Genomic DNA, 22,470 nt, shown 5'->3' on the forward strand with positions numbered 1-22,470 from the left:
GACCTTGATTTTAAATTCATGTAACAGTCCCTACTGATACAGGAACAGGGAGAATTCTGTGGTGTAGTTATGTGTACCCAAAACAGGAAGGTGACTCTGGGTGCTGTTAGGGTGGATTCTGAATACAAGTATTAATCAAGTCAGGATCTCATACCTTTAGGGAATTCACTTGTATTCAGGATGGTAGCATGCTAGAAAAAAATGCAGGGGACATGTCTGTAACAATATCTTATAATGCAGCAATAACTGACAACTAACAGGAGTGGTGAGTGGGACCCTGACAGACATTTGAGTTGGCATCTAAAAAGGGCTACACTGCTTTTTTAAAAGATAAACACGGATTCAGATATTAAAAGGGTTGATAGTCAGGGCTTTTAGTGGCTACACTGCATATGTGCCTTCATAACTGGACAGCTTAGGTTGACAGGAACATAGTCTTACTTTGACCACCTCCATCTGGGAATATAAAATGTGTCTTTAGTTGAGAAACTGTTTTTCTCAAATGATGATAAGAATTGGAGAATGGCAAGCCATCATCTCAATGGCATTGATTTCTGTATATTTATGTAGTAATTGACTTTCCTATGACATTTTCTTGTCTAGATGATCAACTTCCTCCTTGAAATATTGTGATATATCACTTCTCCCATTAGGGTAACATGTTACAAGCCTTGTCCTGCCTTTTGCGTTCTCTTGCCATACCTATAACTACTTTGGCAATCTAAATAGCAGCTTAAAACTCCAAACTCTGGAAAGAGGAAATTCTTCTATACTTCCAAAGTTTTAATTTAGCTCGTGTTTGCATCTCTGTCACAGAAAGGGAAGAGCACAAGTACAAGAATAGTAACTTGGCTGTATGAAGCCACCTCTCAGGCACTGGAAGAAAGAACTTAGGAACATTCAGTGGCTGTTTCAACTAACCCAGTCCATCTTCATTTTTCTGTAGTGATATTCTTCTGAAAGTTGTGTGTCTGTCAGATCACTACTTAAACCGAATCTCTGTCCAGCTGTTTTTAAGTGACAATAGTTTTTTGAAAGGCTATTATATGATTCTTGGATATTCATTCTAGTTTCAACTACACGAATACACTTTGTTTCTCCTTGTTCAAAACTGCTCTGTACTGCAGCTATGGCTTACTGAAGAAGGTGAAAGACTTCTTAATCATGCTCCAATTAGTCAGCAGAGTCATTAGTCTGGAAATTATGATGTAAATGATGATTCTTGTCAGTGACTTTGAATTCTTTAGATGAAAGGTACTATCTCACAAAGTAAAATTTGTATTTGAATTGTATTTTAATAATGTGAATAAAGTATTTTTTAATCTTTCAACTAGAAATAAAAGAGGTATTATTCTAGCTGGGAATTTGTGAATAGAAAAGACCAAAATTTAAATGGAATTTTCAAAAGCATTATCCTATGGCCAGATCTATTCCCATTGAAATCTTTATAGTTAGTAAAAGTGAATAAAGTTCATTTTTAATGTTTTGATATTCTAATTTTAAAAAAGTATATTATTAGTATTTTTTATACTTTACACACAATTCTCTCTACCTCTAGATTTGAAAGTGATCTAATTATTTTTTAGTTAGGAAGCATTCACATAGAACTGACAAAATCTGAGGTAATTACTAACTAATCACACAACAATAGGTATAGGACACCTCCCAAACACATCATTTGGGTATGTTTGTTTTAGTGCAGTCACTGTCAGATTGCAAGTTGTTTGTGCATAGCCAAAATATTCACTAGGCAGTTTATGCAGGGATAGTGGTGATGCCAAAACCTTCAAAGAATGCTATAAATGCAGGCCTCAATGCAGCTGGATGGGTACTTTCAGTACTTTGTTACCATTAAACTTTCTGGTTTTATCTATGTTGCTATCAATACTTAATCCAAAGTAGTATGAACACATTTTAAATGCTGCAGTAACACCTTTGTTTGTAATGCAGAAATGCTTTAAATAAGTTAAAAATAACAATTGGAAGTTTAAATAAACACCAATTTTTTTTTTTGTTTTTCCTCTAAGTGCATATTACTACAAAAGAAAAAAGATAGTGAAAAGTGTCTCCTGCAGACAAATGAAAGAGATAACAATTAGACTGAGGGTATACTAACAGAGGATCTCCTGTGTGAGAAGATAGGAATCTAGGTGCCCATTCCTGTTCCAAACACTTTAATTTTTGACCTATGCAAGATGTCTGAGGATGTTCCACTTTGAGTTATGAGGGCAAAAGATAGAAACTTACTGTGGTATTATTAGAAGGTAGACAAGGCCAAATAAGGCAGCTAGAATCAGTGAGAGAACTACAGCACTGGTGAAATACTCATCCTGAAGCTGGTGATACTGTTAAAGAAAGGAAGAAATGAAGACAGTAAATACTTTATATATACCCAGACACCCACACTTGTCCATTCTCAGTAAGAAAGAGCTGTATCTTAAAATAAAACAAGCCCCTACTTAGTTACAAACATGATGGCTTAGTTCACATTAAAAAAAAAACAGGTGAGGGAAGTCTACACAAGATTTTCTTTAACAGACTTCTCTTTCACCCTGTAACTAATCAAAACTGGTTTAGGCTCAGATATAAGTTTATCTTTCTGAGAAAAAAAAGTTCAGGTACTTTGAACCAGAAGAGGGTGCCCCCCCCTCTATTTACTCATCATGATAAAAGGCCAAATACCTCTTGGTGCTGCTTTCAAGAAGTCCTGTCACCTCAGCTGCTCAGAACAGGACACTAATGAGTGGACTTGGAGGCAGCTGCTAATGAGATACATGGGCTCAGTTTGGAGCAGCCACTATCCTTGATTTCACTAAGCTACAGTATTAACAAGAGGAAACTTTCAGGGGGTGGAAGCATGAAAGTGTTTTCTCGGAAAGATCCAAAGTTCAATATCATTTACACCAGAAAACTTTTTATTTTGAAAGAAAATAGTTACATCCAAGTAATAAATTAATTTGGAAACTTGAAATCAAATTTTTTTCTTAAAACCTTAAAAAATTTGGATCCAATATGGCACACAGCCTTCTAACTTGAAACAGTAGCGACATGAAATCTCAGACAATAAAGTTACTTACAGTGGAAAAATTCTACTGCCAAAGTAATTCAAAACCATACCACTTTTGATTTTTCAAACACATAAACTAAAGGCTGTAAATACAAATAATTTGTATTCACAAAAATAAACTCCTAAAAGGTAGGAACAATTGTTAACTGATATGGATGCTTGTACATCTCAGTAAATCCACTGCTTTCAGCACTGTCACACTGGTGTAATGTTGCAACCTTGTCCAGAGATTTAATGTTATGAGTTTTATATTTTCTAGAATTTCTGGACCAATACTTATCAGGCTACCTGTCCATCTTCTTGTCATTTACACTTCTCCAAAGCAGATGAGTGAGTAGGCAAACATGTTGCAATAGCATTAAGCAAGTGACTCAGGCAGTTTGGAGAAGAAAAAGAAAGACCAAAACACAGGATATAAAACACAGAGTAGGATTCTGACAAGTAGGACAATACCAATTTTTCTTTTTATCCCCTTCAAGTGTTTCCACAGAAGGTAGAGATAATGTCATCCTCTTAACTGAGAGACAGTCCAGTGCAGTATTTAAAGACAGTGAGTAGAATTTAAACATTGTATTAAACTCAAACAAAATCCTCAATGCTAGTTGGCTTATGGTCAGTGAAATCAGTAAAAATTATTTTAAACCCCCTTACTTTATTTTCACGCTCAACTTGCTTATACTTCAGGGTGAAGAAGTTCAAGTCAGCCATCTCAGACTCAGTTTGTCGGGCCTCTATCAAGCGGCTGATGTATCTGTTCACGCGAGTTCCCGGAGTGTTGTATACAACATTGTTAGAAAAAGAGGAGCGATTCCTGAGTTTTTCAGAGGCTGTCCTTAATGCTCTCCTCTGTAATAGAGATGAAGAAAGAAGCATGGATTTATCAGCACTGAGATTTTTCATTGCTGTTCATATTACTTCAAGCTCACAGAGAGGATGTGGAATTCATTAAACAGAGCAACTACAAAAGACAGAGTTCTTATCTCAGTGTGAATGTCACCTTTTAAAAATTCCTTACCTGAAATCCTGATATCATTCAAACCAATGAGAAGACTCCCACTTCATTCCAAGATCTTAATCCAGAAATTCTTCCCACACACAGCCCTGACATTCCTCTGCCACTGAGGAAATAATCAGTTTGTTCCCAGTCAGTGTGACTTTACCTTGCAAAATGGCTTTATTTTGGTTTGTTTTCTTGACAAAAGACATTGAGCTCTGGAAATCTTGAAGACAAGACAGCCAGGCTCTTCATAACACAAGAAAAGTCCTACTGTCTAGTAACAACACATATTTCAAAAAGATAATTCACCTTAAAGTCTTGGACAGTGACCATATCCAAGATTTCAGAGAGAGGGTCTGAAATCTCAAGTGTTGCTGTCTTTACCTCACCCAACTGGCTCTCTTGTTAAAGCCTCTTGAGTATGCCTCAAGTGCACTTGCAGATCCAGATGGAGCCATCCAACAAATTAGCAGAACTAACCTCTGCCTAACTGGCTCCTCCAAGGTTGAGATAGGACAACTACAAGATGATTACTCATAGTCAGTCCTTTCCAGTGGAAAAGATTTGTCACAGAGCATATCTGAAAGGGATAGACAAGCTGTCTCACTTTTCACAGAGAGCACTTAGGAGACAGTGAGCACCATCTCGGCAACACTGGGGGCAATCTTCAGTTGAGGGCACTTTAAACCATAATGACTAGATCTGTTCTGTGGACAGGGGTCAAGCCTACTTCCCAGAAGAGTTTTGACAAAGTTCAGTCAAGTTCTAGTATTTCTGTAAAGTTAAAGGAATATTTTTTGTCTAGCATCTGCAGAGTTCAAGACAGTTCAAAACATTATGAAATAACAAGTCTACTCAGGATATAATAAGTAGAATCTGTCAGAAATATGTTAAAGAAGAACACAAAATTTCTGTCCTCAGAACACTCAGTCCTAAACAGCCCACTCTAGAGGTGATACAACAACAAATCCTTTTAATCCAGATGGTAAAAAGATGGTGATCACTATCTAAGTAATCTTGCAGAAATGGCACTTTCCTTTTTCATTTCACAAGAAATTCTTAGGAGTACCTCATTGATGAACGAATTGTGAACTATAGCAATGCATTAGCTCACATAGCTTATGTGCTTATTATGTCTAAATCCTTATGAATAACGAGAAGGGTTATCTGCTGATTGACACCCTAGTTTTCTGTTTGTGAAAAAAAATGGACCCTAGCAAAGATAAAGCAACTTTTCAAGCCTTGCTTTGCTGGCTTTGTATGTAGAGAGGAGGCTACACAAGAAGTAAACAATTTTAAGGTAACATTTTTCTTCAAGCTATCAGATCCAATTACCCGGTAAATTGTCCTTGATATAAGAGCGATTTGTTTCAACATAAAAACTAGTTTTAGAGACATACATTGATTAGAAATCTTAAATTGCCAGACAAAATACTATTTTCAGTGTTTCTAAATAGAGAGAAATTTGTTTCCTTGAAGAAACATATGTATCAATGATTTGTAGGGAAATTGAATGCTTTTAGGTATATTGTCAGAAATACACAATTTTGCTCTCAATAAACTATAATTAGTTAGCATATGTAATTAGTTGCAGAAGAAATACATCTTCAAGGATTTTTTACAATTGAAATTTAAGCCTATAGGGTAACAAGAGTATTTAAATAAATGTTTCTTTGAATTAAAACCTGAAATGAGGGTAGATGAATATGGGTGTTATTCTGATATATGGAATAAATTATATTATCTAGTCTGCCATTTTGAAAGTTTCTATTCTTAATCAAAATAGCTTTTTTTTACATATAAATATTTCCTCTAGATCTCTTACTTGTGTCTCTGTTATTATTTTGCATAGTAAATTTACATCATGTCTTACATATGATCAAGACCCAGTATTTATGTTTCTCAGAAATGTACTGGCTTCAAAGCCTTTAAACACTCTACTTGTTTAACTTTATTAACAGGATTTGAGGACTGAAAACCCTAAAGAAACCCTGCATTTTAACACAGTGTATTTATATTAGTATCATATAATACAAATCCATTATATGTTACATAAAATTTGCAAAAGCACAGAACAACTGTTTCCATTATTGATAGCATTATAGAAGTTCACTGCCAATGTTCTGGCATGAAAAAAAAAATTCATCAGATCACTAACAAATCCATATGGAGTTTTCCTGTGTATATTACCATATTTATACATACTTACACACATGACACAATGTAAAGTAATGCAGATGCTTCAAAGAATGCATGGGTTATTTTTTTAAATACTCAAAGATAACACTAAATCCCATTTGAAAGGCCTTGTACATGGCCAATATCAAAATCAAATCTGGAATTTCTGAAAGTCTTCACTGAAATTGTGTTTTAAAGGAACTAATTGACTTTTCTCCCCTTTTCCTGCAGAAGAAACACGAGCACATATAAAACCCAAAATACAAAAGGACAAATGCTTTCTGAAAATAAGATCTAGACTTCAATAAATGAAAAAAAAAGAAGGAGAAAAAAAAAGTGAAGCAATCAGTCCAGCTGAATTACTGATTCCAATGCTCGCAAGCCATCACTCAGTGGTAGAGTGACTTGTGTAATATTGCCACCTGCTGTCGAAGAAAATGGAATGAGCAACTCTCATGGTTTTTATCCATACATTTACAGGTAGATTCATATATAGAAAATAAGCAAACCAGGCTACTAGTATGTCAAGCAATTTTGATTTATGAAATTACTAGGCATCCAAGAAAGTGGAATTTATATTTGTGTTAGAGACTTTTATGTTTGGGATTTGTATTATGGACAAAGAAGGGTTTTGGCTAATCAGTTGCCTTTCGTATTTCAGAGAACCATCTAGAGAAACAAAATTATTCTGTTGGTTTGCATTTGTCATCATCAGCTCGAGACTGGATGGACAAAAGATGCAAAAGAATATATGTTTAAAAGAATGGAAATAGCCTCAGAAATTCCAATTCTGGTAAAAAAAGCCCTTAATAGAAGCAACATAGGACACTTATGTTGGCTTTTCCAAGAGCAGCTCCAAATTTGAGGCCTTTTATAATTAAATTTTGTCTTTACTGTGGGAATTAGATTGTTCTAGCTCCAGCAGGAACACCATAAACTTCTTTATCAGTAACATCATCCCCTATGTTCTAAAACATGGTCTGCTTGATGCAGTCCTGGAATTGATGCCCAAAGAGTGCACTTGGCCCACATGGACTACCTTATCATCATCCTCACACGTCATGACGTTGGAGAAAGGGATCTCTGCTTTGAACATCTTGCGACAGTGCATGAGCTGAACAAGCAGATAGCAGACTGTCTTGAACTTCATCCTTTTGGCAGGCTTAATGTCTGAGAGAATCAGTCCAGGAAATATCTGTTGGTCAGAAAAAATAGTATTTGTAATCAAGACATTGCATTCCCATGCAGACATACACACTTGCAGGCATTTGCACCCCTTTATGGTCAGAACAAAACAATATTCTAGTCAAGAAGCAATGCTTTTTGATAAACATCTCACATTTTGCAAATGACGATTACTTCATCTTTCTTAAACATTAGATGTAAAGAATCTATTGAATAGAGTTTATGTAAACTCATACTTAACATTTTGGAAACTGTTATTTTCTTAGAAATGTGAGCTATAAAAAAAGTGCATTAATGATAAATTCATAAAAGAGGCGTATTGTATTTTGTATTTCTTGTATTTTTTGCATTTTGTAATTTGTATTTCTTTAACATTAAAATAAATTTTTGATAATACAGGAAAAATAAGGAGGCAATTAGCATTTTTATTAATTGATGTTAAAAAATTTAATTTCAGCCTTCTTTTTTCTTATTTTGTTACCTGACCCATAGGTAAGTTCATTAAAATCTGAAGAAGAAAACTTTTGCTTTAAAGATAGATACATATATGCCTTAAACGGAGAGTGTGAGGCATTGATGTTACAATTCACACCTTATTTCTACAAAGCAAGAATTGTTATGCCACAGAAAAATACTCTCAAAGGGTAAAGTATAATCTATTCCTTTCACCATGGAGCTCCCAGTTCAGCAAGGACAAATATTTCCTTGGTTAACTCTTAAACAAGTATTAAAATACTGCTGACTGCAGTAAAGCCCTAACACATGCTCAGATGTTTTCTCAGATCAGGATATTATACCCTCAATATTTATACCAAACTTATTCATGCTTCTGGCATGTGAAAAGTGTTAATGAGAAACATGGTAGGACTCCATGCCTCCTCAGTACAGGAATTCAAGTTTGTAAAATTTATTTCTTCTGGATCAACAAAATAAAGAAGCACAATGACTTTACACATTACATCATCCCATTGTTAGGGCTGGGTTGGACTTGATGATCTTGAAGGTCTCTTCCAACCTACACATTCTGTGATTCTGTGATTTTCTGAGATGCTCCAGCCTGTGGGAAAGTCAAACCATTCCTACCTAGATAAAAATAGAGATGTAGGAACACCAGGCATTCTGGTTTTCCAGTGGATTCCCGGGAAGGAAGACTGGACCCATCTCCCCATTACTGGACCCTTTTCTACCCATCTCTACTCCAAGAGAACCACATCTACCACTCCAGGAGGGCTTACTTTGGACTGCTTCCAACACCCTGACCAACAGTGCATCAGGTTGTATAGCTGACTCTGTCAGGGTTCCTAGGATTTTCTGTTTGTTTTGTTTGCTTGTTTTTTGTACTACTGCATTTGTATTCTTAATATTTCTAGTGAAGAACTGTTATTCCTATTCCCAAATCTTTGCCTGAAAAGCCTCTAATTGCAAAATTATAATAATTTCTAAGCGAGGGGGAGGGGTTTACATTCTCCATTCCAAAGGAAACTCCAGCTTTCCCTGGCAGATACCTGCTTTGCGAAACCAAGACACTATGAAAAACAATAATGACCACAATGATGCATGTGTTATTTTTTTTCCTAGCAGACAGCCATGTTCTCAACATGTGACAGGCTTCAAATGTGCAAAGGTGTCTAGATGCTTTATTGTACACTAGAAGATAGACTGAAGCCAGCTAGCATCACTGCACTGCACTACACTGCACAATCAGCAGCTCAAATCTAAAAGGATATTTGTGTATCTAGTTGGTAGCCACTTGAGTAAATGGTGGTTTAACAACAGCCTGCATGAAGAGATTCCCAATAAGAACCCTTTCTTTCAAGGGCTTTCTGGCAGCAGACTTACCACTGAATTGCATAGAAGATACTGTATGAGGATATTCACATACTAATCATCCTTTAGGTATTCCTAAGAACACCAAGTAGATAGTTTTTAGGCTTGAGTATGGCAGATATGATCAGTTTTTGAGCTACAATTCCCAACAATTAAAACATACTTTTTAGAGAAGTATTCCACTTAAAAATCTTCCTAATGTAGCCATAATTCCTCTAGAAGCTCTACATATTTTACAAAGTCTCTATAATACAACAAAAAAGAGCAACATTCTTGAAACTCCCTCCAGTTTTCAATTTAATTTCATTTTCAGAAATTTACCGGTGGACCATATCTCAAGAGATCTTTAGCTCTTTCTTTGCTCCAACTTTCACAGTGGACATTGCATTAATTAAGTCAGCAATTTTGATGATTTTAAATAAATGATGATTTTAAATAAATTCAGAAACCCACAAAACCTTGCTAACGGCCTTCATTACGGAAATGTGACAGTATAGATGCAAGAGTGGTAAAGAATAGATAAAGCATCTTACTAGCAAAAGATCCAAGAAGTCATGATTGTGAAAGGTGAGAATAAGCACATGACTACATCCTCCTACAAGGATTTGAAGTCCTATGACTAGAGAAGAATTTAGACTTTCCTCCATGCAACTTTTTTATAATAGATGTGCTTCTGAGTAAAACCTGCAACTTGAAAACTGGAATGGACTCCAGACTGTGGCCCTGCCACAAACATGATTTTTCTTTCAACCACATGTTTTCATTCAGCTTCCTGACTATCTTCAAACCAGTGGAATATGTTTAGCTCTTAGCATCAACTGGTTTCTTTTAGCTTAGAAATCTTATAGGCAGATAATATACCAACTGTTTCAACAGTAAATAGAAATTTCAGCTCAGGTCACTGAAAAAATGGAGTAGTATGAGATCTCCCACCAAAGAAAAACAATGATGAACTGCAGTGAGTTTAGCAAAGTTTCACCAAAATGATCAGGGTTCTCAGGTGTATGACATAAAAGTAGAATCTGAGGGAATTTAGTTCATTTAGCTGGAAGAAGAGAAGGCTAATTAGAGATCTACTTGCTCTCTGTGGTAGTCTAGCATGGAGTAAATTTTTTTTCTAGGGACGTTGTAGCAGATGTTGATGGTTTGGCGGACCAATTGAAGAGTTGGTTGCGCCTCTGGAAACCCCAGGTAAAATCAGAGGATCCCTTGTGACTGGCCCTTTTCCTTCCTGTCAGTGTCAGGTAATAACCAGCCTAGAAGCTGCTCTTAGGAGTGGCTCAAGGCCTGGCCAGGCTCCATGGATTCTCAGTGGGAAAAAGAGGAGAGACTGCAGCTCGGGGCTGTGGCAGCTGGCAGAGAGGGGCTGGCCCTGGCTGGGCTGTGCCATGGGCTCTGGTTGCTGACCCAGGGAGGATGGGATCTTCTTCCCATCACCAGTGCAGCTTTGATATTGGACACCATGAGCCACAGCCTGGAGGAAGAAAGAGCCTGGCTGCTTTGGGATCCTTCAGCTTGAGAAGGTGCTGCCCAGCAGAGATTACATGTCCACTGCAGGCCTGGGCATATTTAACTCTTTCTTGGCAAAAATAAAGTTTCTAAAACTTAACCCTTCTCTCCATGGAAGACACAGTAATTTAAAATGTACTGAGACTGCATGAGAAAAAGTCACTAAAAGGACTGATAAAGGCTATTGGAAGAAGGGATGGAGGAAGTGGATATTTTTGCCGGACTTCTCTGGATGTAAACAATGGAGAAATGGACTATTTTTTTTAATATCATAATGTTGTTTGGGGAAATGCAAGTTCTAGGCAAAGGTTGTGTACTGATATAATTGAGATCTAATTGAGAATTTTGAATAGAGTAAGCCTGCGGCTCCTGGGGTAAAAAAAAGAGATCTCAGCTTTTGAGACAAAGATGATTCTAGAGAGAAAGTAATTTGAAGCCCCCTGGCTCCTGGGGTAAAGGGAGCTCTCCATTTCTTTTGAGATAGAGATGATTTCAGAGATAGAAAAAGCGTTCTTAAAATGGTACCCCAAATATGCTGGGAGACCCATGAGTAGCCAGGGGAAAGGCTGGTAATGGGTGGGACGGCACAATCTGCAAAATTCTGGGCAGTTGCAGATTTGTGACATTGAAAGCCACCAGACTGTTTGTTTCTTGTGGTGAATGAAAACTTTAGTGAGAATCCTCTCCCAAAGTGATGCAAGATTATGTTTAGATGGTTGCAACTGACTGAAAATCATAGTTTTCTCTCTGTGTTGTGTGGGAAAGTGAGTGGTTTGTGGTGGGAGAAAGGGTTGGGTTAGAAATTTCATTTGTTTTCTTTTCTTATTTTCTTCTTCTTAATGTGAGTTAAGAAATCTACCTTAAGTTGGGTCTGTTTTGCCTTTTCCTCCCAAATTCTGTCTCCCAGAGGGAAAAGAGAGTAGACACTCAAACCACTACACTAAATTTAGCAAACCAGAATTCAGCAAATGTGAAACCACTACACTGTCTTTAACTGCTTAAGTAGTAGCTGCAGAGAAAACAGAGCCAGAATAATCCTGAATCCTACTCAGAAAAAAGCACAAAAGGCAATGAATATAGTCTGTATCAAGGGAAATTCCTATTTGATACAAAGAAGTTTAGCTTCTTTGAGGATGATCATGCCTCCAGAGGCTGCCAGTGGGGGAAACACTCAGCGCTTACTCAAAGGTGGATCTAACTGCAAAGCCAGCCCTGCTTGAACAAGGAGGTCAACCACTTGACCTCCAAAGGCTCCATCCAAATTCAGCTAGGGTGCAATACTATGAATACTTGTGAGCACACCTACTGTGTAGCCACTGTTCTTCATGGTTGGCCAAGAACTAAGCCACTCTAAGGACACTGCATACACACAAGTTGGACACACTGACAGTTGTCAGCAAATCCATATAATTATATTTAAAATTATGGTTGATTGGTTGGGGATGTTTTTAGTTGGTTTGTTTTGGGTTTTCTTAATCTAGTGGTTTCAGGACGTAGATTCTGCACTGGGACTGAGGCTTTTTCAATCTACTACTATATATACACAATATCAAAATACAAAGGAATTCTCTCTCACTTTCATCTCACAAATCATATCCCTTTTTTATTCTTGCTTTTACAGCAGAACAATGCTTTTGACACAGTGAACTCAGTGAAATACTTAAGTAATCTCAATTTCTCCTCTCAGTCTATGACAAAGTCAGGAAATGCAAAAAAGTCTGTTAAAACAGACTTAAAACCCCTCCTGCAAATGAAAAACCCAACCCCAGTGTCTTTTACTCTGTTTTTCCTCTGATCTTGCTCCAGTCCAGTATTACGGGAAAGCTGGACTGCAGCATTCCCATTCCAGCTCATTTTGTCAAAGTGTTTTACTTTCTCAAGTCTTTTTGACCCTTGGCATCATTGCTAATTCTGTTCACTTTTCATTTAGCTCATAATTTTAGGGAAGGTTGGTTGTTGCAACACAGCTGCAAATAAGGTTAAGAGCTGGATTTTTCTAACAGCACTCTGAAACAGCCAGGACTATACACAGCTTTGTGAATACAGAAAACAAACAAGCACTGATTCAAATCCAGGAAAAACACCCCAGTGTTTGAATGTCATGTAATATTCTGATAAGTATTTAACTGGTGCTCATCTGAGATTCTGAGAAATGTCATCAGACTGTTATTTTCCGACTATATTCAACCTCGATGCATAAAGTGGAAAGGAAAAGAAGATACTAATGTAAACGCATTTACAGGAGCCATCATTCCTGTAGCACTCTGTCTGTGTTTTCTATCTTCAGGCAGGCAGGACCATGTTTCTTGGTGGTAGTATTTGTTCCATGACTACCTTCAAGACATTTTGTCCTAAGATAGATGAGCACATCTTTTTCTTTCTTTTTTTTTTTTTTTCTTCCTATAGTTAAAATCATCAGACATTTTTCCATCCTTTTCTACTGCCCTTTTGATACATTTTACTTATCACACCTCAGTTATCCAACAGGAAAATATATTAGCGATTTTACCAGAGAATAGAACTTCCGTAAGACTAACTTTTAAAATTCAGAATAGTATGACCACTTTCTTGACACAGATGGAGAAAAAGTTTTTAGCAGTTGGAAAGACTAAACCAATGTCTAGGAAATCAAAACCAGAGAAAAATCTTTTACCAGTGACCTACATCTTTCCTTGTACAGATTTTACATTTATGAGGGAACAAAAAGACAGAATATTAGAGCACATAACTAATTCTATCACTGACACCCCAAACTGCAGGCTTTCACACTCATGATGCACTAGCAGCTTCATAGCTACTGCAGGAGCAATCCTAAGGATGTAGAGTGATACATTCTACAACACAGACATCATTCTTCTGTTTATATTTACTGGGTAGTAACACAAGAAATTTATTTCCAGTGTTTGGGTTTGTATATTCCAACAACTTGGGTACATATTCCAGCAAAGTCTCAGGCACAGAACAGCCCCTATCCAGATACAAGTTAGAGCTTCCATTAAAAGGCTGTGTTCCTATCTGTTAAATTGGATTTGCTAAGGTATATTTAGGGTGTTAAAATCTGAAACACCCAAAATACGCATTCAGATCTTTATTTAAATTCTTTGAAAGAAGCTGTGACGCATCGAGTGGAAAGACCACCCCTGGGCTCTCAAAGTCATGGTAGCAGTGGCAGCTGCAGGTAGCTGTCAGTTTGAAAGAAGAAATCCTCAGTGTGGGCCTAGATATGGACTCAGATGCCTAATGTGCAGCATTTCAAATTGGAAAAATTTTGTCAAATACAGTTTTGCTTGCAATGAGCTAATAGGGGAAAAGGTTTTTATGAGTAGTTGGTAAAGATATTACATCCCCTGCATTAAATGGAAAGCTCTCTTATCTGTCACTACTTACAGTTTAAGAGTCAGAACTCTAGCATTCCATAAGGGCTGGTAAGCATTGTTGGGGGTTAAATTTCTTTCTTTTTTACTTACACAATTTTTTCCATAAGTTGCTAGGAAACTAACTACTAGGTACTTATGGGTAATTAAGCAAAAAAAAAAAAAAAAAAAAAAAGTGGCCAAAGTCGAGAGAGGAATGTACCATCCAAGAGACATCCAAGAGACACTTCCTTTATCTGGGAGTTTCTCTTGGAGGGGGAAGATTCCGAGAGTTTTGGGAGGCAGGTAAAGGACAGGGTGGGGGCAGCTGCTGTCTTTCGCTCTCAGCATTGGAAGGAGACCAGTCAAGCTGTTGCTTACTGCAGGGAGAATTCACTGTCACTGCCAGACTCCAGTCCTAAGGACCTACGACCATTTGCTTGTGTGTCCAGGAATCCTAAGCTCACTTTTTATTCTCCTCCTTGCTGGGAGCTGAGCTGCTGCTGTCCCCCGCAGCCGCTTCTCTAGAACTGCTCTGGGTCTTTCTACACTGTAGCCCCGCACCCCCTGCCCTGCCAGGACATCCAGCAGTTCCAGCTACCACTGCAGAGCTTCTGATACATCTCATCCACCAGCCCAGGATTCCTGCTCATTCCTGCCATTCCAGCTTGGTGCTCTTCAGAGTCCTGCAGAGGCATTGGGATCAGACTGCCCCAGGGTTTTGTTGGTTTTTTTTCCCTTATGAATAGTTTTTAGGCAAAAATAAAACTATGGTTTTACCCATCTGCATTGGCATGTTTAGAGCATGATTCAATACAGCAAACCAGACAGGACACACAGCATCATAACTCTAACCAGCATCTATTTCCATCTAGCTGGATAACTAAATAAGGATTCAGAGAAAAAAAGTGGTATTCACCTTGATTTTCAGAATGGTCATAGTATTGCTCAGAGACTTCAGATAAGAAAGCAGGGCTATCCAACCTACAGGAAGAATTTTCTGAGACTGCTTGGTATGGCTTTGTATGTACATGGTATGTTCGGAAAGGGAAACGTCAGTCTCTTCAGATAAACAGCTAGTTTCCAAAGGGCAAACAGATATGGTACTCTCATGGATTTTTCATGACTGTCCATCTTTCTGTGCTATTCAAATAGTAGATGCAGGTAGTATGTGATTTACACTGCCACAAATAAATGATAACTAATATATTTGAATACCCCATTGGTGAATAACTTACTAGCACATTAGAAGAAATTTTACAGATGGTGATTTGCAATCTACTGGAAGGTAATTATTGATTATGTTTGAGGTAGACTGAGACACCTCAAGAGACGTTTATGAATATACAGGAATAATTTGTAAGTTGTATCAATAGTGTTTTCCTATGATTTTTGCACCGTATGACCTCCATTCCTGGACACAGCTCTATTGCTGTCAGTGGTACACAGCATTATTTGTCTTTGCCTTGTCTCTAGAGCCAGCAAAGTTACACCATAAAGCAGGTTCCCTTAAAGCTGGCAATGGGTAACAGTGATGGCAGGCCAACTTCCATAAAAGCAAAAACTATCACATGCTGAGAAATCTTTCCCTTCATGCAAACTTGATCATTTCTCATCACTACCTGGCTATCTGTTAGAAGTACCTTCAGCAATTTTACTTTGTTAGCTGTGCTGGGCTGTTTTCTCAGCTGGTGAAATAATGAGTCCTTTCAAAACTAGAGAGGTGCCACCACAGAGTGAATTGCTTCAATAAATACAGAGAAGCAAGGCCAAGTAAAAAAACCCATCAGATATCGCTGAGGTTGGATACAAACCTTAGAGGTGTTTTACTGAATCAGCAGAATCAGATTTTCTAGAGCAGCCAAAGAAATGAAAGTGACAGTCCAGCTAAGCCCCCTACTTCTGCTGTGCAACTGGGAGTCAGATACTTCAGTAGGAAAACTGGAGGCAAAGACACTTAGACTAATATCAATGCTGACAATGAAAGGACAAAGGATTCTGATGAAAGCCAGACACACTCTATGGAAAAAATTAAATTAAAATAAATTAAATTTTAGGCAAACATTTTGAAAGTCGTAACAGGATTAGTTAGGTGGAAATCATTAGTAGAAAAAGTTATTTAGCTGGTCTAAGCAAAGTTATAAAGTTCTTGTAAGGGGCTCCGAGAATAATAGTTACGGCCTAGATTTTTATTTTCTTGAAACAAAATCCATACAAAGTAGTATTTATTATACTTCACAAACCTAGAATTTTCTGAAATTAAGAGAATGATCATGTTATTAAAGCCTGGAGTATGAATGATGTGAATAATTTATATATTAAACTTTATATATTGTATTTATAAATTTTGTATCGCTTTTTCTATCTGGATCAAATCTCCTGTAAAAGCCAAAAGCATTCATGTGTATGGTCAGACTTGTGTCTGCTTACATAAATAAAAATTTTCAAAATTTCTCTCAGGCCAGTATTTTGGTCACATGACTGTATTAATATAAATATAAAATATCAAGAGACATAATCAAATTTAAGAAAAGTGTGAAAGCTTAAAAAAACCCCAAACTAGTAACTTTATCAGGGTATGTATCAGGGAACATGTGTTGTATTAAGAAAGCACATTTGCATAAGTTTTTAACTATGAAAGTCAGCAAAAAAGATTATTTTAATTTTATAAAATCTGCCCTTAGAAATCAGATTAATTATTTGTGTTTAGGAGCTGAATGTAATCCAGTGAATTATGCATAAATAGACCATAATAATAATAATAATAATAATAATAATAGAATCATCAAATGGTTTGGGTTGGAAGAGACCTTAAAGATCATTTAGTTCCAACCCCCTGCCATAGGCAGGGTCACCTTCCACTAGTCCAGGTTGTTTAAAGCCCCTTCCAACCTAGCTTTGAACACTCTCACGGTTGGACCATCCACAGATTCTCTGGGCAACCTGTTCCAGTGTCTCTCCACTGTCGCAGTATAGAATTTCTTTCTAACAACTAACATAACCAACCCTTTTTCAGCTGGAAGCCGTTACTCCTTGTCTTATCACTACAGCTCCTGCCAGAGTCTCTCTCTGGCTTCACTGTAGGACCCCTTCAGATACTGGAAATTGCTGTGAGGTGTCACACAACCTTCTCTTCTCCAGGCTGAAGAGCCCCAATTTTCTCAGCCTGTCTTTGCAGGGGAGGTGCTCCAGTCCTCTTGTCAGCTTTACGGTCCTCCTTTGGATTTGCTCCAACAGTTCCTTGTACTTATGGTGAGTGTACCAATACTTTACATAGTACATGTGGGGTCTTACAGAGTAGAGAGGCAGAATCATTTCCTTCAACCTGCTAGCTACTGTCCTTTTGAGGCAGCCCAGGACACTGTTGGCTTTCTGGGCTGTGAGCACACACTGCCAGCTCACACAGCTCATGTTGAGTTTTCATCAATCATCTCTCCCAAGTTCCTATCCATAGGGCATTCTCATTCAGTTGTCTATTCAAGTTGTAGGTGTACCTAAGACTGCCCTGACCCATCTGTTGCTGGCTTTATTGAGCTCCATGAGGTTCACAAAGCCCCACTTCTCAAGCCTGTGCAAATCCCTCTGGATGGCATCCCTTCCTTCCAGCATGTTGACTGCACTACACAGCCTGGTGTCATCAGCAAACTTTTTGGGGGTGCACTGTCCATGTCATTGACAAGGATGCTGAACAGTACTGGCCCTACCACTGATCCTTATGGGCCACCACTTTTCACTGGTCTCCAGGTAGACTATAAGCTGTTGACTGCATAGACTAATAGATAATAATAGATTAATATATTCTCTATCAAGATAAAAATGGTAATGAAACAAAGAAATGCATTCCTTCAGTGGCTGCTTTAAACCAGCAAGCACATCAGATCACGAAATTAGCTGATTCAACAGAAGATTTAAAAAAATAGGAATTATTTACAATTTGTTCACATTTAAAATGTAACTAGTACATGAATGAGCCATCTTTCACTGTTGTCATTCTTGGCTAGAGTGACAGTGCTGAAAAATTTTCCCGTCAGACCATATATAATAGATGGAGGCATGTGTCTTCTAAACAAATATTTTTTAACAAAACTCCAAGTGGTCTTATTTTTGCTTCAGATTCAATGTATTCTTGGTCATCTCTTGCTCATTACATTGATTTTCATTCCAGTTAGTATCATACCTGCCTGAGTCAGCTCATGTTAATGTCAGAAATGACAGATAAAGAATAAAACCTGCATTTCAGCTGCTGAGGTTCAAGAGGAAGTAATACAATATAAAATCAGAAAATACCTGAATTCAACAGGTAAAACTCTGTCTTGTCTGTGCTTCATGAGTAGCCTTCTATTTTTATGTCTCTGAAGAGGCAATGAATGAATTGGGGTAGGAGGGAATAGCAGGTGTTTATTTAGAAGGCAAATATGCTATTATGTAGCTTGTGGTCAGTGATCAGTATGCAAGTGTACAAAGACTAGGGATGGTTGTGATGGACTGTGACAAACAGCAAAGTGGCATGCTGATTGATCTGCAAACCCAGTGGAGCAGCCAGTCAACACCAGTAAAGTTTATGAAGTGTTTCTTTCTTGGCTGACACGCCGTTGATGCATGCTGGAGAGCTGCTGTTAAGCTGGCGAGCAGCATCTGCCATTTCCACAAACTCATCAGTGGCACCCATGGGTAAGATGGCATTTGGGTTTATGCAGCTGATGACAAACCAAGCAGTCATTTCTCAGCAATCACCAGTAGTTTGTCAGCAATCTTGCAAAGACAAAGAAATGTGTGCTCTCACAGCAGTACACTCTCATTCTTGCACATTAAACATGCATTGACCTGGCTTCCTTCCATATGTGATTGTCAAGTTTCTGTTCCTCAGTCACTGGTTTTCGTAGCAGAATTGACATAATACAGTTTCTCTGTGTAAAAGTCCCACTAATTCCCTTTTGTCTCTGCTTGTCTTTTTCCATCAACCTATGGAACAATTTCCTGAAATTCCTGTATTTATTTCCTCAATATGAAATGAAACCTGATATAACATAAAAATGAAATTATACATAATGATGAAGGAGTGAAAAACAACAGGAAACCAAGACAAACAACCTAGCAGCAGTAAGGAACACACCTACCTTAAATAAACTCTTCCTTGCATTTTCTTCCTTATTGGAATTGATTAATTTAGGAAATACTCATTTCCTAAAAAATGCTAGTACTGGTTTCAAGAAAGCCTCCAAAACCACTCTCACTGACTGCCAAAACAGAATTTAACCCACTGTTTTTCCACCTGTTTTCTTTCATATTATCTAAAACTGAATTTAATCATATATACCAGAGGAACAAAATGTGAAACTGCATGATTTTCACAGTGGATTAGAAAACTCCGTCTCTCTAATAAGAAGATGCTTTAGAGGAAGTACATAGAATCACTCTTGTAGCAGCCTTTCCAGAATAAAACAATGGCATTTTCAACCCTAGAATCAAATTACCCTGGTGAATGGTCTTCCAAGATTTCCACAAAAAATCACAGAGTCATCAAATTAAGACAAAAAAACTGATTGGAGATATGAATTCAAGTTGACCTGTTTCTCTGTGGTTATATTTTCCTAAGAAACTCGGTGGTTAAAACCCTCAAATATGAAGTTCTGACAGCTTAAAAATCTGACCAATACTTTCAGAATTGGGTATCATAATTTTCCTCTTGAAGGATAAAATCCCTAAATTAAACTTATTAGGACACAGTTTCAGAAGATATGGGTCAAAAAATCTGTATCCCAAATTCTCTGGCTGAGACAAAAGGCAATAAAGTTTCTCTTGGCCTGTTAAGCATGTTATGATACGTAACTTCAAAGATAAGCCTCGTCTGATGTAGAAAAGGTTTACCAAATTGAATGTGTTTAAACAACAGTTATGGACTTTCAAGACTCCTACTGAGGTCACAAGAAACATTTTTCAGTAGAACAAAAGGCTGCACTCAGTAACTGATTGAGGAAGAAAGGTGTGACTGTAGTCGCAGCTGTTGGAAAACCACTGTCACTACCTCATCACATGCTGAGATTCAAAATGTTATCGTTGCACTGCTGAGCCTTCAAGAGTGTTTGAAGAGCTTTCAGAAAAAACAAACCAACAACAACCTAGTATTGTCTCTGCTTTCAGAATAGCACAGAACAGTTTTTAAATTATGAAAATGTATCACTGAACAAGCTTACCTTCCTACGATGGGATGGCACAATAAAATACGTTTCAATATTATGCTTCTTCAAGAAACTATTCCTTTCATGACCATATCCTGGTTCTACCTCATAGTCCCCATTTAGGCACTCTAAGGTGGTCTTTGTAATGTGAACTTTCCTGGAGAGAAAAATTAGACATTATTGTTTAAAGCAAAGATACATTTTGAGCTACTTGCTACCGAAATACACTCCTGTACAGAAGTTCATAAAGAGGTCAATAGGTCAATTTACATGCAAGACCACAGGTTTGATTAAAAAAAAAAAAAAAAAAAAAAAAAAAAAAAAAAAAAAAAAGAGAGAGAGAAAATATTTTTGTTTTGTACTTTTAGCCAAATTGAACATAGAAAAAAGTCTATTACATCCATTTTCTAAACTTGGGCAAAGTGAACAGAAATATAACAGTTGACTATCCAAACACTTTCAGATTTGCTGATTTACCGAAAGTGAGTGTCTGCACATCATCTTCTACATTGTGTGGCTTTCTTAAGTTTTTAGCTCAACAGCTGCTTGGAAAAACATCCTGGTGTTTGAAACTTGTGACATCATACTCCAAACCTCTCTTGTGTATAAAGCAGAAACTTCTGTTTCACTTCATATCTCTGACTCATATCATTCACTCACTCTGTTTTGTAGGCAGCTTTCTGATTCACTTCGTTTTGGCAACACACCCATCTTTAATATTATTTTTGAGTTTTCTTATCCTGAAAAAGTTTTCACATTTTCTCTTGAAAGACCCCTTGTATTTGAAATGTCTTCAGAGAAGGTATCTGAAAAGACTTTACTGCTTTCCTCTAATAAACATGGGTTCAGAATTTATTCCACTAGGTAACTTTAGGGTAATGAACACATAAAATACACTGCCAAAATTATCTAAAGCAGATGTATGCAATAAATAGAAACAATCATAATTACCACAAAAAATTAACTGATTCTTTAATCCTTTTTTCCAGCAATCAAGATCTCGTAAAAATCAAAAAGAAAATGGCAGGTCCTAGTCCAAATGTAAGCTGCACACAGAACACCCACACTCCTTTGCAAATGTTCACTGTGTGTATTTAAATTGTGTCCAAGGCTGTGTAATGAGTACTTAAAGTTCCAGGGCTTGTCCCATGGGTTGGCTGCAGGTTTATGTGCTATTGTATTATTTGCAAGTTTCATCAATATCTGAGTTCATAAGCAGGTGTATCTTTTCTATAGCACATGACTAGTGTTGGAAATCTTGTAATGTAAAAGGAGCAAGGCATCCCCCTGCTCCCTCAAGGTACAGAGGTGTGTAAGGGTAAAAAATTCCTGGAATAGCTACAGGGTTTTACTTTTGTAACATGAAATGATCCAAGTCTAGCCTTCTTACATTCCTACTGTTGTTTCATTCATACTTTTTATATTCGGCAACTTCTAAAAACAGTTGAAAATGTTTTGCTTCTAATCTAACCTGTTACACAAATATAATTTGGAAAATTCAACAGGATAAATGACATAAATTGATTGTTCTTGCCAAACACAATTCTTTTCATCAATAGCAACTACATTGCAAATGCCTCAAAAAAGGAAAGAAATTCTTCACTCATACAGTTTTCTCTTTTTTTTTTTTTTTTGCGCTACAGTTCTTTTTCAGACTTACCCAGGCAGCCCTCCAGCTTCCATTACATTAGCTAATGTCACATCATTTGACCAGACATCATATTGCCATTTTCGGAGACCCAGGACCCCACAAAGCACCCTGCCTGTATGCAATCCAACTCTCATGTTGAGATCAACCTCTGTGGCTTCTGCAACAGATCTGTAATGGATAGCATCAGAATGTTAATATTTAGACTATGACTACTTTTCATTTTCCCTCCTCTCAAAATCAACACATGTATTTATACATGACTGAATATAAAAGGTCTTATAAAACCTGAAGTGGTGTATTCAGCTACTGTTCTCTACCTTCACTAGTTTCAAAGGCCTAACTGAAATAATAATAAAAAAAAAGGTTATATTTTAATTACTGTTGAACCAAAATCTCAGTATTTCTAAATTTCTTGACCATTTCTGTGAGAAAAGAGGTACAAAGAGGCACTACTGGAGATGGCCAATGTGTAAGTAATCATTCCCAATCTACTTTGTTCTAATTGGTTCAATTACCCAGACACC

At 37.2% G+C, this 22,470-nt stretch overlaps 1 protein-coding gene across 1 annotated transcript in view; it reads right to left on the bottom strand.

Annotated features, from left to right (window-relative positions):
* The window catches only part of ADCY1 (adenylate cyclase 1), a gene marked incomplete at both ends in the record, with an annotated part of 149,345 nt that overhangs the window by 27,050 nt on the left and 99,825 nt on the right, over positions 1-22,470 (bottom strand). The window contains 5 exons of the mRNA XM_083860552.1: positions 2,248-2,345; positions 3,719-3,913; positions 7,282-7,437; positions 20,311-20,452; positions 21,956-22,114. Of these exons, the coding sequence (XP_083716678.1) occupies positions 2,248-2,345; positions 3,719-3,913; positions 7,282-7,437; positions 20,311-20,452; positions 21,956-22,114 (750 nt within the window). The remainder of the gene's footprint in view (positions 1-2,247; positions 2,346-3,718; positions 3,914-7,281; positions 7,438-20,310; positions 20,453-21,955; positions 22,115-22,470) is intronic.

This window comes from Zosterops lateralis (assembly GCF_965231275.1).
Source record: "Zosterops lateralis genome assembly, chromosome: 1".
Classification (NCBI taxonomy): domain Eukaryota; kingdom Metazoa; phylum Chordata; class Aves; order Passeriformes; family Zosteropidae; genus Zosterops; species Zosterops lateralis.